The 15,518-nt window shown below is 40.6% G+C and overlaps 1 protein-coding gene across 1 annotated transcript in view; it reads right to left on the bottom strand.

Moving 5' to 3' along the window:
- The window catches only part of LAMB1 (laminin, beta 1), a 92,602-nt gene that overhangs the window by 1,840 nt on the left and 75,244 nt on the right, over positions 1–15,518 (bottom strand). The window contains exons 26-31 of the mRNA XM_006859275.1: positions 15,102–15,343; positions 9,864–10,067; positions 9,099–9,243; positions 7,171–7,378; positions 6,828–6,969; positions 891–1,067 (exon numbers count right to left, since the gene is read on the bottom strand). Coding sequence (XP_006859337.1) covers positions 891–1,067; positions 6,828–6,969; positions 7,171–7,378; positions 9,099–9,243; positions 9,864–10,067; positions 15,102–15,343 — 1,118 coding nt within the window. The remainder of the gene's footprint in view (positions 1–890; positions 1,068–6,827; positions 6,970–7,170; positions 7,379–9,098; positions 9,244–9,863; positions 10,068–15,101; positions 15,344–15,518) is intronic.

The following is a 15,518-nucleotide window of genomic DNA, read 5'->3' on the forward strand; positions in this document are numbered from 1 at the left end:
CATTACTTTTATGTGATATATAAGAAATACAGTAACTTCCAGGAAAAATCTTGAATAGCTTTAGAGTAAATGTTGACCTTTTGGTTTCATATAGATGGATTTTTTACATCATTGTACTTCCATGTCTTATTCTTTAGGCAGTCCTCAGGCCCATATGGCCCAGTAAGTCTTATCTTTTTGTTTGTTCTTTTAAGAATTTGACTTCTTTCCATCTTTATCCCATTCTATCTGAGACCATCTATCGTGAGCCTCAACAAAACAGCCCCACTGGTAGCCGGATAACCTCCCCTTCAAGTTTACAGAGGTCTCTTTGGAGATGAACATTTGCCTCCACACATTAAGAAACAGAACTTATATTTCAATGATTACTTGGCTTCTAGCTGGTGTGAAAATTTCTGTGCCATGTATTTCACCCCACAGAAAAGTGGGGAGCGGTTAATTAACAAGGAGCCTGGAGTGGGTGAGATTTGGTTCCTTGCTGTTTGCTGTTGTAGTGAATTCTAAAATCTTTTTCTACGCCGGTTTTAAAGCTTTAAGCAAATGGCTTGATCTTTGTAGTTGAAATACAATGCATAAATACACATTCAATATGCTTGTCCTATGCCTTCTACCTTTAAGTTACTTTCATTCTTCTAAATCCTTAGAGCTAAGTTTGGATTTGAGGGTGGGTGTTATTGAACACTTGCGTATCCATTTCTTCCCCTTCTGTGTCCCTAGAGACTGCTATTTCAAAACAGGTCCTTGGAGATGTTTCTAATGGAAAAAAAACACGGTTGCTTCATCTGTTTCCCTTGTTAATTCCAAGCAAGGCAACAAGGAGACTAGGTTGCTCCTTTATCAATATATATATAGAGAGAAAGAGCTTTGTAAAGCTACAAAGACCTGCTTACCGTCTTAGCGTCGTCTGCACTTTGCTTCACAGTGTACACCACTTGTTCAATATATTGTGCCTCCACAGAGTTCTGGGCAGCCTTCCGCTTCAGCTCTTCCACGTTTCTCTCTAGCTCGCTAATACGCTGGGAGGCATTGTGCAAGGTTTCCTCGGAAGCTGCAGTTTCAGACTCAATCTAATATGAAAATATAATGTCAGCCACCCAACAAGCCATTCACTCAGAAATGATAGGAAATATTACAAATACAAATTTGAAGGTAGATTTAAAAGGCTGTCATGCCATGTTTCTGCAAAGCATTGCTAAAAAGAAAACAATTTCACAAGCATTTTTATAACCAGTGTGTAAACAATGTTTGCTACATCTCATATTTATATTCTTTTGGTATTTCTGATGATATATCCCTGGTGTGGCACTGTAGCGTAAGCACTGAACCACAAGGTTCCAACTCACCAGCTGCTCCTCAGAAACCCTACATAGGGTGGGTCCCTATGAGTCAGCCTATCCCACGGTGCTTACAGCAGGCTGAAAGTCAAGCAGGCTGAAAGTCGTGTCAAAGTACTTCCTTGCTGACAGCAAGAGCCACCCTCAGGCAGCTTACTATGTTGAGAAAGCATTTTACAGACACCTGCAAATTTTGGCTGCAGAACATTCACAAACAGATGTGAGAAGAGATTTCCACATCAATTTCCAAATTAATGTGAGTGGGAACAGTATTTACCTCACCTCTTTGGTTTATCCTATTCAGGTTATAGCTCTTCAGAAACTACCTGGAAAGTTCATTTGAGTGTTTCCAGCCAATTGCTGAAGACATGGAAACCAGGTGGTGGTGATGGTGGGTTGTTGAGTAGGTGCCGACTCACAGCGACCTTTTATAGGGTTTCTAAGGTTGTAAATCTTTACGGGAGCAGAAAGCGTGTCTTTCTCCCTGGAGTGGCTGGTAGATTCTAATTGTTGACATTGCATTTAGCAATCCAACATTTGGAACCCTTTACACTTACCAGTGCTCCTTATGGAAACCAGGAATGCTCCTTAAAACTCTGAAAAGTTAGCATAAGGTTTGGCAAAGCTACAGGTGAAAGCTATAAACATTCAAAGCTATTTATGCAAAAACATATTTCTCAATCTGGGCAACATTTGGCCTCTCCAAAGTGGAATTAACAAACATTTATCTTTAAAAGTTAGCCAAAGTAAGCAGAAGAATTAATTTTCACTGGACACTCATTTGCTCTTGAAAATGTTATTCAAGGGTGGGTGTATTCCATAGAATGAACTGACTAAATCTAGCAATTTTTAACCCAATAAATTTCCCCTAATTAAGAAGGGGATGGCGGGGCTTCAAAAACTTCTTAGAAAAATGTAATTTTTCCACAAATTTTTTGATATTAACTTAGAAAATAATTCCTAAGAGGTTGGTTACAAGGCCTAGAAGAATAGCTTTAATTTTTAAATGGGTGCCCAGTTTCTGACAGGCTTTCATCAGCATTGTTTAAATTGAAGTCCTCTGTTACTCCTACTAGCTTAAACATACTTCTTGTCCCCTATCCATCCTTGAAAAACAAATCCACCATATTAACTGTACTATCAAGTCCAACATCTCTTAAGACTTGATTAATATTGTTGAATTTGCTTTTTAAAATATGATTTTATAAAAGTCCCCAAAATAAAGTTCACTAAAACATTAACAGTACATGGAGATAGTGAAAATCTTGAGATTGGAAAATGACTGTAATTAAAGTGTTAGAATACACAGTCTGGTAGGAAAAAATTTTTTTCTAGCTGAACAAATGAACTGAGCAGGCTTCAAAAAGTTTATAGAGCCTTCTACTGTGAAATAGACATTGAAGTGCGATAGAAAGGAACTTGGGGAAATATGATTACAGAAAGCTTTGTAAGCCCATCACCAGCCTATAGCTGACTGGATTAGCTAAAAGGAGAATTAGAACTTGCTCAGGGAAACAGGCACTTCTTGTTAAGCCTTGTGGAGTACGGGGCCTTACATGGAATCCTGAGGCTTAGAATCTTCTGAGGTGGGACATTCCCACTTGAAAAGACATGGCAGGCCAACCTGGAACAGCTAGAGGAATAGAAATTTCTACAAAGAAGGACCAGTAAAAAGATTATTTGGCTGTCAGACTAGCAAAGCAAGCTGTTTACCTTGGATCCATCAACACAAGAGAAGTCAGCCCATCAGGGCAATCCCCCTTCAAAGACTGAAACACAAAGGGAACACAGGAGCAGGTCTATACTCACTGGTGACTGCCCTGGTCTACTTGTGAGTGGATGTGGAGGAAATGCAGTAATGAAGACGGGCTGATGTTGGCCATGTTCCATAGACACCTGTTGGCCTTGAGAGAGAGACGAGGATGATCTGAAGTTTACAGAGGCATGTGAACTCTGGAGCCTGTGGACACTGATCTAGCCATTGGAGGCTAGAGCTGAGAGTGGAGCGGCCAGGTGATCTGAAGTGGTGGAAGCATGAAGGAACTCCCAAACTTGCAGATAGTACCCATTTGACATAGTTTGGATGGCTAGTTGACCAGAACTTGACCAGATGGAAGATATAGAACTTTGATACAGGGAGCAAGCATAAAGAGCTACAATTTGATGAACTGGGCCTTTGCTTATGGATGTAGTTGCTCAAAATTCCAACTGAAGGGGAATGCTTCTTCATATCAAGGATCAAGCTTGCCTCCTCAGTACACTGGGTTAACAAGGACCGACAACTTAGACATTAGCTACCAAAAATGGGATGTTACTATAAAGGTAAGGAGTGGCTGGCTTACAAGCTTTCATTAGTGTGCTTAGCTTCAGACAGAAGTAGGGTAAGGCACAATCCCCACTGAATAGTTTCACTCTCCCCAACTCCCCTCTGCCAGATTGAAAGGGGATGGGGGAGGATGGGGATAGGACTTTATGATTCTGTTGGGTGTAATTGTTATCAGGACTAATTGTGATTATCACTGACTGAAAATGTGAAAGATGTGTAACTGAAATGGGGGAGTAATCTTCCATTGCAGGAACAGAGGACCCTAGGACCAACAAGAGGGAGGAGCATGAGTGGAGCATGGGATCCTAACCAGAAACACAGTGACAGCAGCAGAAGCAGTGATGTAGAACAGCTGAGGACTCCAGGCCCATTGACTGAGAAAGGCTGTATGTCTGCAGGCAGAGGCTGACTGGCAAAGTCTCCTCTTTAGACATTTAAAGGAATATGTAGTTTCTGTTTTTTATGTGTGTATCAAAAAAAATAAATAGGGAAAAGAGGAAAATTCCTGTCACTGGATGGTACATGGATGAGATTGTAATCACTGCAGGGAAACAAAGTATGATTTATTGAATGTAAAACTGATAATCTGCCCTGTAAAGCTTCACTCAACAATAAAAACTTAAAAAGGCGGGGGGGTGGGGAGCTTATGGAAAAATGAAATGCAAGGATAATGGGATTTTTCCATAAAGTTTTTGAAGCCTCCTTGTATATGGTCCAGATTTAAGAAGTTAAAAGTGGTTGAGAAGCTACCGGGCTTCATTTCACAACTGTCAAACAGACTAGAGGTTTGTATGTGTTAACAGTAGGAAAACACATTATAAAACTATCAGCATTCAAACAGACTGAGGTTGCTAGCCTAGGAGGCCAACAGCAGATTACTGAGAGCATCCAATTTCAAGGTGTCCAAATGAATTTACCCTAAAAGCGCTACAAGGAGTTTTGTAATAAAACACTACAGTCATGTGAAAATGTCTTTTCTTAGTGATCATTTTTACTAAATGGTAGTCACTAAGTTTTTTGCTTATAAAAAAAAATTGCTTTCCATTAATTCTGAACAGACTGTTAAACTATATCAGATGATTCTAGAATTGGGCATCAGAAATAAGTAGACATTTTGACCTTCATTCCTTTCCAGTGGTTTTTAAAACTAGTGAAGAAGTCTTTGTGAACAATCAACCTAACTGTGTAAGCAGCCTTTTTCTTAAACTTGGTTTTGAAACAGGCATAGCTCATTTTGTTGTGTTCCACTTCATTGTGCTTTGCAGATACTTGTTTTTTTAACAAACTGAAGATCTGTAGCAAACCTTGTATTGAGCAAGTGTCCTGGCACCATGTTTCCAACGGCATGTGCTCACTTTGTGCCTCTCACATCTTAGTAATCCTTGCTGTAGTTCAGACTTTTCCGTCATGTTATTGCACACTTAACAGTCTAGTCCACTGCCACCAAGTAGATGCTGTAACTCTGTAGAGGGTTTCCGAGGCTGTAAATCTTTACAGGAGCAGAAAGCTTCATTCATCTTGCTCTTGTGAAGTGGCTGGTGGGTTTAAACTTACTGTTAACAGTTCAGTGCATATCCTAAACAACTTTTATATACACTGGGAAACAAACACAAAATTGTGTGATTTGCTTTATTGTGATCCTCATTGGATTGCGGTTGTCTGGAACAACTAGCAGTACCTATGAAGTGTGCTTGTACCATATGCTAATGAATAGAGTCATATGCAATTTTCTGAATGAACAGGAGCCAACATGTACGTTTACCTCTCTTTGGCTTTTTGTAGGAGATAAAATGAAAGTGAGCTTAATGTTCAGTATCTTCAGAATTTACTCTTTCTTTGAAAACCTCTTTCTACTCACTCTAGCATCTGCGTTAATGCATTATTGTTGTTACGTGCCTTTGAGTCAGTTCTGACTCATAGCATCTCTGTATAGGGTTTCCAGGAACAGCTGGATGTTGCAGCTCAAACTAACCTTGTGGTCTAGTGCATTATCTAGCAGTGCCAAGGATCCTTTAATATTCACTTGTAAGAACAGTTATGCATACACTGTTGTTGTTAGCTGCCATTGAGTGAGTGCCGACTCATAGTGATCCTATACACAACAGAACCCCAAAACATTGCCCAGTCCTGTGCCAACCTCACAATCATTAATAAAGTTGAACCTATCACTGTGCCAATCCATCTCATTGGGGGTCTTCCTCTTTTTCTCTGACACCCCATTTTACCAAATATGATATCCTTCTCTAGGGACTGGTCCCTTCCCTCCTGACAATGTATGTCTGAAGTGTGACAGACAAAGTCGTTTGATTTTTTGACTGCTGCTTCCATGAGTGTTGATATGGGCAAAATGAAGTCTTTGATAACTTCAATCTTTTTTCCATTTATCGTGATGTTATTTATTGGTCCAGTGGTGAGGATTTTTGTTTTCTGTACATTGAGGTGCAACCCATACTGAAGGAGCTTCATCAAGTTAAGTACTTTAAATCTATGCTTTCAGCAAGAAAGGTTGTATCATTTGGCACCTAACAACATGTTCAAGGTTATATTTTGACTCTCATGGACTTGTTTTAATTTCTTTGCTTCAGCCTGAACTTGCGTATGAGCAATCGATAGTCTGTTCCACAGTCTGCCCTGGCCTTGTTTTGGCTGATGAGATGGGCTTTCCTCTGTCTCTTTCCACAGATGTAGTCAATTTGATTTCTGTGCGTTCTATCTGGTGAGGTCCATGTGTATAGTTGTCTTTTATGTTGTTTTAAAAAGGCATTTGCAATGAAGTCATTGGTCTTGCAAAATTCTATCATGCGATCTTTAGCATCGTTTCTATAACCAAGGCCATATTTTCCAACTATTGTTTACAACCTTTGCATTCCAATTGCTAGTAATTATCCTGATTGCATGTTTGACCAATTTCAGACTGAAGAAGTTGTAGAATTCTTCAATTTCATCTTCACTAGTTTTAGTGGTTGGTGCATAAATTTGAATAATAGTGGTATTAACTGGTCTTCCTTGTAGGCACATGGGTGGTATCCTATCATAGACAGGTTCTACTTCAAGACAGATCTTGGCTTTAGTGGTTGGTGTGTAAATTTGAATAATAGTAACTACTTTTCTAATCAGTGAGTGTATGTGGGTGCTTTCTCCTAAGAATAATTAGACTAGTATCTCACCGAAGTCAGCAGGTTCTGTGTTCCTTGGATGTCGTCATCTGCTTGTTTAATTGCCTTCTCGGCTGCAATCTGGGCCTTTTCTGCTTCTTCCAGAGCTTCCTTCACCATGTCTGCAGTGACTTTAACATCTGTTGCGCTTTTGCTGGGTAAAAAAAATGAGGAAATATATGTGAGTGTGAAAAATTCCTTCTAAGTACAAATTAACATTTCTTATAAATAGCTTTCTGCAAACAACCCAGAGAGAACCACACTTGCAGATTTCACTGGTTAAAAAGATACACTTACATATCCCATGCTACACACTCAAAATAAGCCCCCTCAATGCCATAATCTCTCCAGATACCTGGCTTTTTTCGCTTCTTCTAACAACATTTCAGCTCTGGCAATGTCAGCAGCACTTTGCTGTAAAATAACCTCTACTTGAGAAAGGCTTTCAACTCGTTCACGAATATCTTCTGTCAGGTTCTGTAATTGCTGTGGGGTGCTAGGCATTTCCATTTTCAGCACTTCATTAGCAACTGCTTCAATGCTATCCAAATCGGCACTATCCTCTGAGAAAAGCAAAGATGTGAATAAGCACGTATTCAACTGCTGATCAGCGCATCTTCAATATGCCCACAACAGCACTGGGGTTATGACGTCTCAGTTTACTGCACACATGAAAAAGTAATTGGACAATGAGTACTACCAGAGTTTGTAGGAGGCTAGGGTAGTGTGTGTGGGAAGCTTAACAAAAGATTATGACACTGATCAGGTTGTGACGAATACATAGGATTAGAAAGAAGAAGAGGGACATTTCTGGATGGAGAGAGAATATAAGCAGAGCATTTTATGTGGAAGAATAGCGAATGGGTTCAGATTGTGGAAAATCAGATAGACTAAAGTTTAAGCCTGATCCTAAAAGGTAATGAAAACTTTGAGGCAGGAAAAAGAGTTATATTTATTGTAAACGCAGACCACAAGAAACTGCTCTGAAAGGAATCATGTGAGAAGGTCCTGGATAGAATGGGAGAAAATGTGGAACAAAACTCAAAATCATAAAAGAAAATCCAGGCTTATTGGTCAGACAGAGATTGGTAAAACCCCAACACGATGGCCCGCGGTCACCCTTCAGGTCTGGGGCCGACTCACTGCCATGGTTCAATCTTCAGCCAAGCGATAAAAAAAAGTATATAGCAGGGGACAATAATATTAAGAGAGGTATGTACACCACAGAGTGGTCAAACATTTGAGTTCAAAAGAGCAACATTCACCTAAGAACAACATTCATTCAGGTTGGTAAAGAAGGAAGAATGGAAACAAAACACACAGGGGGAAGTGGGATGACAGATGTTACATCGACAATGTGATTTGTTGAATGTAAAACTAACATCTGCTCTGTAAACTTCCACTTACTGCACAATAAAATTTCAGTTAATGTATACGCTGATAATATTCCTTAAAAAGGAGTCCTGGTGTGGAGCTGTGGTCTAATGCCATCAGACTGCAAAGTCGAATGAATTGCAAAGTCGGTGATTCAAGCTCACCACCTGCTCCTTGGAAACCCTATACAGGGTCACTATGGGTTGGAATCAACTTGACGGCACTAAACACATTCCTTATAAATGATCTAGCCCAGGAAATGGCAGAAAGGGAGATGATCAGGGAGAACCAGGATAGAACCCAGAGAGTTTCATCAAATGTCAATGTGACAGATCAAAACAAATACCTCTCAGATCATTTTATATTTTTCAAACTGTCAACAACAACAGCAACAAAAATCCTAATGCATTTAGTAAAAGGGAAATATGGGCTTGAACGATAGGTTCCACAGGATATTCCTTCAAATCCCCATAGCAAATACTGGGTTACTACTTAGCCATTTCCCCATTTCCCTTGCTAACAGAATCCTGCTTTTGTTCAGGCATCTACCTCTATGATAAAGTAAAATATCTCCTCATAGTGAAATCAGGATTGTGTTACCATTTAATATAAATTCCAAATGCAACTCCCACAGTGAATGTTTGACTTGATGGGCTACCCGTCTGTACAGCTGTCTGTCTATTGTTGTTTATATACATGTACATAAGTTTTTGAAGAAATGAGAATACTTCTTTATTATGGAAATTTTTCTTTGGAAAGGTTACCTTATTCCTGCCAGAAACCGTTTTGATCTAAAATACAGGTTTGAATCATGACCTTCCAAATAGAAAACCTTACATGTTAGAAGTTTTATGTTCTAAGATCGAAACAAATACCAAAACGTAAAGTGACAATGAAAAATTTCCTTACGGGTCAAAAAGTTTCTGATTTGCTTGATCAGATTTCTCAGATCCTCATTACTCCTGTCCACTTTTTCTTTGGAAGCATTTGTTTTCAGTAAAACCTCTTGAGCATTCTGTTTTGCTTCATCTGCTCTCAGTTTTGCTTCAGAGACCTAAATGTGAGGAATACATTACCCATGGGACAGTTCCAATCTTACCAAAGAAAAACAGGATATTAGAAATGATCCAGAAAATGATGTTGAAAACATTTGGAATCACAAGTTTCTGGAAACAAATTTCTGACATTCAACAAAAGATTGTATTTCTCTACAGACTGAAGGTATTCAGATTCCTATACAGCAGTCCTACACAGATAGGCCTTGCATATAAAAACTTTCAAAGTTTTTTATAAACTCCTCCCAACATTTGATGAACTATAAAATGCTCCCTTAGTGTTTGTCTCAGTGTTGTTACTTCAGCTAACAGTATGTGTCACTTTAGAAGAATTAACACTAATCCAGAACATAAGTATCTACAGCTGGAGGTACTAGAATGGAACGTGATTATATGCAGTCATTGGTAGTCTACAATATAAGTTTCTTGCTGTAAAGCACACGTTATTCCTGCTTAAGAGTAAACTGTTTATGAATAAACTTGCTCTCATAAAACACAAGAGTTTCATACTTGACTGCGGAATTCCCCTGTCATTTTAACTAGCATTTAGAGTAAATGTCTCCCTTTCCAATTCTCCAGCCAAAAATTCAAGCATGCAAGCAAATAACATTGGAATTACCATCTTGGAGAGCTGTTCCACCTCAGCCAGGGCACTCAGGACATCTCGGTCAAAGTCCGTGGCTTTTTGCCAGGCACTGTGTGCAACACTGACAAGACCACCACAGCTAGGCCCCCCACACTTCTTCTCTCCTTCGTCAGTTCTGCAGTTTGGGCCGCCGCATTCCGTCTCGGAGCAGGAGGCCCCAGGAGGCGTTCCACAAGTCTGTAACAACCAAGGGTCGGGCAGGAGGGCTCAAAAGGTGAATGCGCTACTATGCTACTACGCTACTATGCTTAACAGCTGTGCGGGCCCTAGGTGGCCCCTGAGAGCATGCAGCTGGTCCTCAGCAAGGGTGCTGGTAAACAGTATTAAGAGGCAGGATGCGGAGGAGTAAAGAGTTTAGGAATCCGCTAACCTGATTATTACCAAGGAATTAATGAGAGTTTACAATTTCTTCTTGCCCTGATGAATCCGAATACCATATAGGCTCTGTCCAGGATGCAGACATTATCTGTGACATCAAGTGTAATTCTGCAGTGGGAGAGCCAAAGAATGTCTCTCCCCTTCTGCTCACCAATTGAGTTTGAAAAAGGGGGGGGGGGGGAGGGATACTAAGAATCTTAAGTGTGCTGGTGGTGCTATAGGGTAAGCACTGAACTACTAACCCCAAGGTTGGCAGCTTAAACCCAGCAACTTCTCTGGGAGAAAGATGAAGATTTCTGTTCCCGTAAAGATTTCTTGCCTCAGAGACCCTATACAGGGTTGCTGTGAGTCAGAACCAAATTGACGGCACCTAACAACAACAAGAACCTTCTTTGGGCCCAGTGCCATACTAATTGTTTTGACAACTACAGTGATGTTGTTCAGTGCTGTCGAGTTGCTTTGGACTCACAGCAACCCTTTGTAGGGTTTCCAAGGAGCAGCTGGTAGGTTTGAAATGTCAACCTTGTAGTCCAATGCTGATCCTACAGTGCCACACCAGCACTATAGAAGAGTGCTGTTGTTATGTGCCATTGACTTGGTTCCAACTCATAGTGACCAATTCCAGTGCTGATCCTACAGCACCACACCAGGAGTCCATGGTGTGAAGCAAGAGGCCATGTGTCTATAACCTTCCATCTAGTTAGGAAGATGAGATCACTTCATATAAACCTGCTAAGAAGAGGTCAGAAGTAGTTAAGTCTGTAGGAGATGGTAGGGTTGTAGTAGGTGGGGGAGGATTTTCTGGTGGGTGGAAATTGAGCAGGAAAAGGGGAAGAGTATTCCAGATGTGAGATGGAGAAAGAAAACCATACAAAAATGGATGAAGTTTTTCTGAAGACTCTCGCCAAGAATATTCATCCTTTTCTAACTATTCCAGAAACTTCCTTAGAGTTCACAGCCTTGACAAGGCACACAAATCCAAAATCAGAACTTCCAAGTGTATATTAAATGATAGAAAAGGCTGAACAGAAGAAAACTGTAGACAGAGCTATCCTTTTCTGGAAAATGCCCATGCTGAAAAGAAGCAGAGAGTTTAATGAAGTGAAACATGGAAAAAAAGAAAACAATTACTTTCAAGAAGTATAGCTTTTGACCAACACCTATGGATGCAGTAGCTCAAAAGAAGGAACAAATCTTTACAGCGAGGATCATTCCCACCCCCTCCACACACAGAGTAGACAGGGATGGGCAACTTGGACACTGGCTACCCAAAATGGGGGTGGGGGGCTACAAAGGCAAGAAGTGACTGGCTTACAAGCTTTCAGGAGGGAGCCTAGATACAGAGAGCGTGGAGGAAGGTAGAATCTCCACTGAGTAGTATCCAACCTGTCTAGGCGGGGCTAATGAAAGGAGATGGGGATAGGTCCCTTTGTGGTACAATGGTGAATCATTGTTATCAGGACTGACCGTGAGGGCTGGAAATGTAAAGGTGGATGTTTTGTAGCAAAAAGAGGAGAGTGATTCATTATGCAATCCAAGAGCCGAAGTCCCTAGAACCATCAAGGGAGAAAAGAGGAGTGTGAGACCATACCCAGAAAAGCAGTGACACCAGAGACGGAGACAGAGATGATGACATGGAGAGATGGACCCAGAGAGGGAGAGGGACTGTGTGCTGACGACTAAGGGACAGGCTTGCAGGGTGTACCCTTTGGTTGGTTGATGATGCATGAAGGGGATTGTAACCATGGCAATGAAGCGATATACGATGGGATGAATGTAAAGCTAATGTTCTCCCATGTAAACTATCACATAATCCACAATAAAACATTAAAAAAAAAACAAAAAACAGAGCAGTTGTTATAAAGGTCACTAGATACTAAGAACTGTTTTGTCTTAAAAAAAAAAGAAAAAAAATTCTAGTATAAAAGGGGATTAACCTGAAATGAATTCAGTTACTTTCTAAAGTGACATCATATCAGAAGACTGCTATGCTGGTGGACCAGTTTGCCACCGACTGATGTTTAGATGAAGGACTGACTCAGTAGGCCACATATTCAGGGTGACTGACAATGTAGAGGAAATGCTACTTATGAAAATATTTTTCCATTTTGAACAAATCTGTAAACTACACCTTTATTTATAGAAAAATGCTTATAATCGTTACTGTAATATTCAGCTGTGGATAAACATTTGTGGAAATAAATACTTTTAATAAAGTGGCATGCCAAATCGGAAAAAAAAAACGTATAGCTTTTGAATAGATATAAACTCATTAGCCTAATCATTTAAAATTAACGGTAGGCCCATTATATCTCAAATTAGCAACTAAAGTATGTTTCATATATCTGATTTACAGTACATAAAATGTTCCAGGAAATAAAGCTCTCCGGGCATTGAACAGGAGAACCTGACTCTTAGTCAAGCAGAGAAGCTAAGGCCTCTAAAACACTCTGATAACACACTAGAAGGTCTGCTTTGTTTCACCACACAAGGCATGAAAAATGCCTGGTTCTAGCTAAACAGACACAGAGATAAAAGACAGAAGGTACTTGACAAACACAAGGGGACAAAAATCTATCTTTACACAAGGAAATGGCAGTAAGGAACTTTTAAGGGGAATTATCACTGAATATTAAAAAAGGAGCTCTGATAGCATCGTAGTGGTTATGAATCGGGCTCCTAATCTCAAGGTCAGCAGCTCGAAACTACCAGCTGTTCGGTGGGAGAAAGATGAGGCGTTCTGCTTCCATAAAGATTTACAGCCTCGGAAACCCTGTGCAGGGTCGCTATGAGTCAGAACTGACTCCACGGCACACCACCACCATTAAAAAAATAATAGAAGAACTAAGTAGGAACCTGAGGGGTAGTGAGTGTATGTTAATGAGGAAGGAACAACTCAGAAAGAACGGTGGCACTACTCAAAGTAATCAGCCACTAAATTGTACATGGAGAAACCAACTGGTGTAGGCTCTGCTATGTATGTTTAACAACAACAAAATTAAAGAAAAAACAAAAAGACTGTTATCAAGATCCCAAAATAATGAGGACAGAAGATCCTGGCTAATCCTAGGGAGCTTACGAGGTGGAAAGGACCAAAGGAACTCCATACAGCCCCAGCGGTTCACGGCATGCCTCCCGTTCCAAAACAAGAATCCTCTCACATGCATAGCTCCTGTTCATTTCAGTTTGCAGGGATTTTATTTGTTTATGCTACTAGCCGCTCCATGGGGAAAAAAAATGAGGCTTTCTGCTCCCATAGAGATTTACAGCTCCAGAAACCCTATACAGGGTCGCTGTAATTTGGAACAGACTCGACAGCACACAACCACCACTACCGTAATAATTTGTGAGGCAGTTATCAGTACTGGAAGGAAACAAGATTAAGAGAGACAGAGCACTGCCTATCTATATAACAATTTCATTTACTGTTACTGTTGTATTACTGTTACTGTAAGTTCCATGGAGTTAGTTCCGACTGCTAACTATCCTGTGTAGGGTTTTCCAGGAGCAGCTTGTGGGTTTGAACTGCCGACCCTGTGCTTCACAATCCAGTGCTTATCCTACAGAGCCATACCAGGAATCCAAACAACCTTGTAAGCATCAATAAAAGTGTTCACAGTACAGTCTGGCAGAATGTTCTGTCCCTGTCTGAGAGACAAAAGAGCAGAACTCAGGAAGACAAAATTGTAAGAAAGTTTAAGTCTTCCCAGTATCTTAGGCACCTGTGTGCATACTAGCCAAGTGAACACAAGACTTTGACAACAAGAAACACCCTCAGAATTCTCTCAGACAGGGAGCCCTTTCAGGAAAAACAAAAAGGAAACAGGAGGAAGAAACAGGTGTTTTTTGGCCACCTGCCTGATTTTCATTGACCTCACTACTCAATTTCATTTGGCTCCAAGGTTACTTTTTAAAAGCTTTTGGGAAATGAATCTACATTTTAGACTGTTCTTAGGGTTAATCTTCACCAGGTAAAGTTACTGGAACAAAAGAACATTTTAGCTAACCTCCATGGAAAAAAAAAAACCCTTGGCTCTCTAAAGATTTTAGTAAGATCTCCCCAGAATAATTCTGAGTTCCCCCACTGAGTTGGATTTTGTACTTTGAATCAGAACAAACTAAAAAAGAAATTATACTGAATCAGTATAAACAACAACAGTATGAAAAGGATAAAGCTTAAATAATAGTATGGGAACGTCCACTTCAATCTTTGTTTATACCACAGAGAAATCGCTGGAAGAGAAGTTGGAAGTATGTATAGTGTTGTTTTTAATCCAGTTTGGTCAAGGATATCACATATTCTCACCTAGAGACCTGGGCCTGCAAATTTCGCTCCTATTGATTACTTTACAAAGTGAATAGTTTTAAAGATAAGCCTGAGACTGTTGCCATAGGGTCAATCCTGACTCACAGTGACCCTGTAAGAGAGGAGAAGGGTCCACAGGGTTCCTAAGGCTGTAATCTTTACAAATGCAGACCACCACACCTCTCTCTTGCAGAGTGACTTCAAACTGCCAACCTTCTGGTAAGCAGCTGAGTGCTTAGCTGCTGTACCTCCAGTGCTCCTTTATTAAAGACAAACCACATACACACAAACCCCAACAAATCAAACCTACCGCTGCTGAGTCAATTCCATCTCACAGAGACTCTATATAGGGGTGGGGGTAGACAGTGTCATTTTTCTCCCGTGGAGCACTTAGTAGGTTTGAACCACCAATCGTGCAGTTAGCAGCTCAAAGCCAAACCCACAGCATCACTAGAGCTTCTTATTATTAAGACAAAGCAGGTTCTTTCCCTCCTATAACTATCAGGGAGGCCTGGCCCCCAACTCACCATCTCAGCAATAGTTGAAAGGTCGAGGCTTTGTAGTTTGCCTGCCAGTTCATCAAGGAGACGAGACTGCTCCTCTTGTTTTTCCCTGAACTGTGTCTCTCGCTCCAACATCAGTTCTTCTACTTGGCCTCGAGTGAGTGCCGACTGATCCACCGTGCTGTTGTGATCTGTGGTGGAGGCATTTACCCTCTGCTCGGCATCTAGAGACATCTGGAAGTACTTGGTGATGCTATCCAAGGCACCTGTGGCACGGAATGAAATTGCCCATGGTTAACCCTGGAGAAAAGACTGAAGTTGTCAAGGACTTCATTCTTCTTGGATCAACTATCAACACTCATGGAAGCAGCAGTCATTAGCATCTGCATTAGGCAAATATGCTGCACAAGACCTTTTAAAAGTGTTGAAGAGCAAAGATGT

Source organism: Chrysochloris asiatica, unplaced genomic scaffold (assembly GCF_000296735.1).
Source record: "Chrysochloris asiatica unplaced genomic scaffold, ChrAsi1.0 scaffold00032, whole genome shotgun sequence".
Classification (NCBI taxonomy): Eukaryota; Metazoa; Chordata; class Mammalia; order Afrosoricida; family Chrysochloridae; genus Chrysochloris; species Chrysochloris asiatica.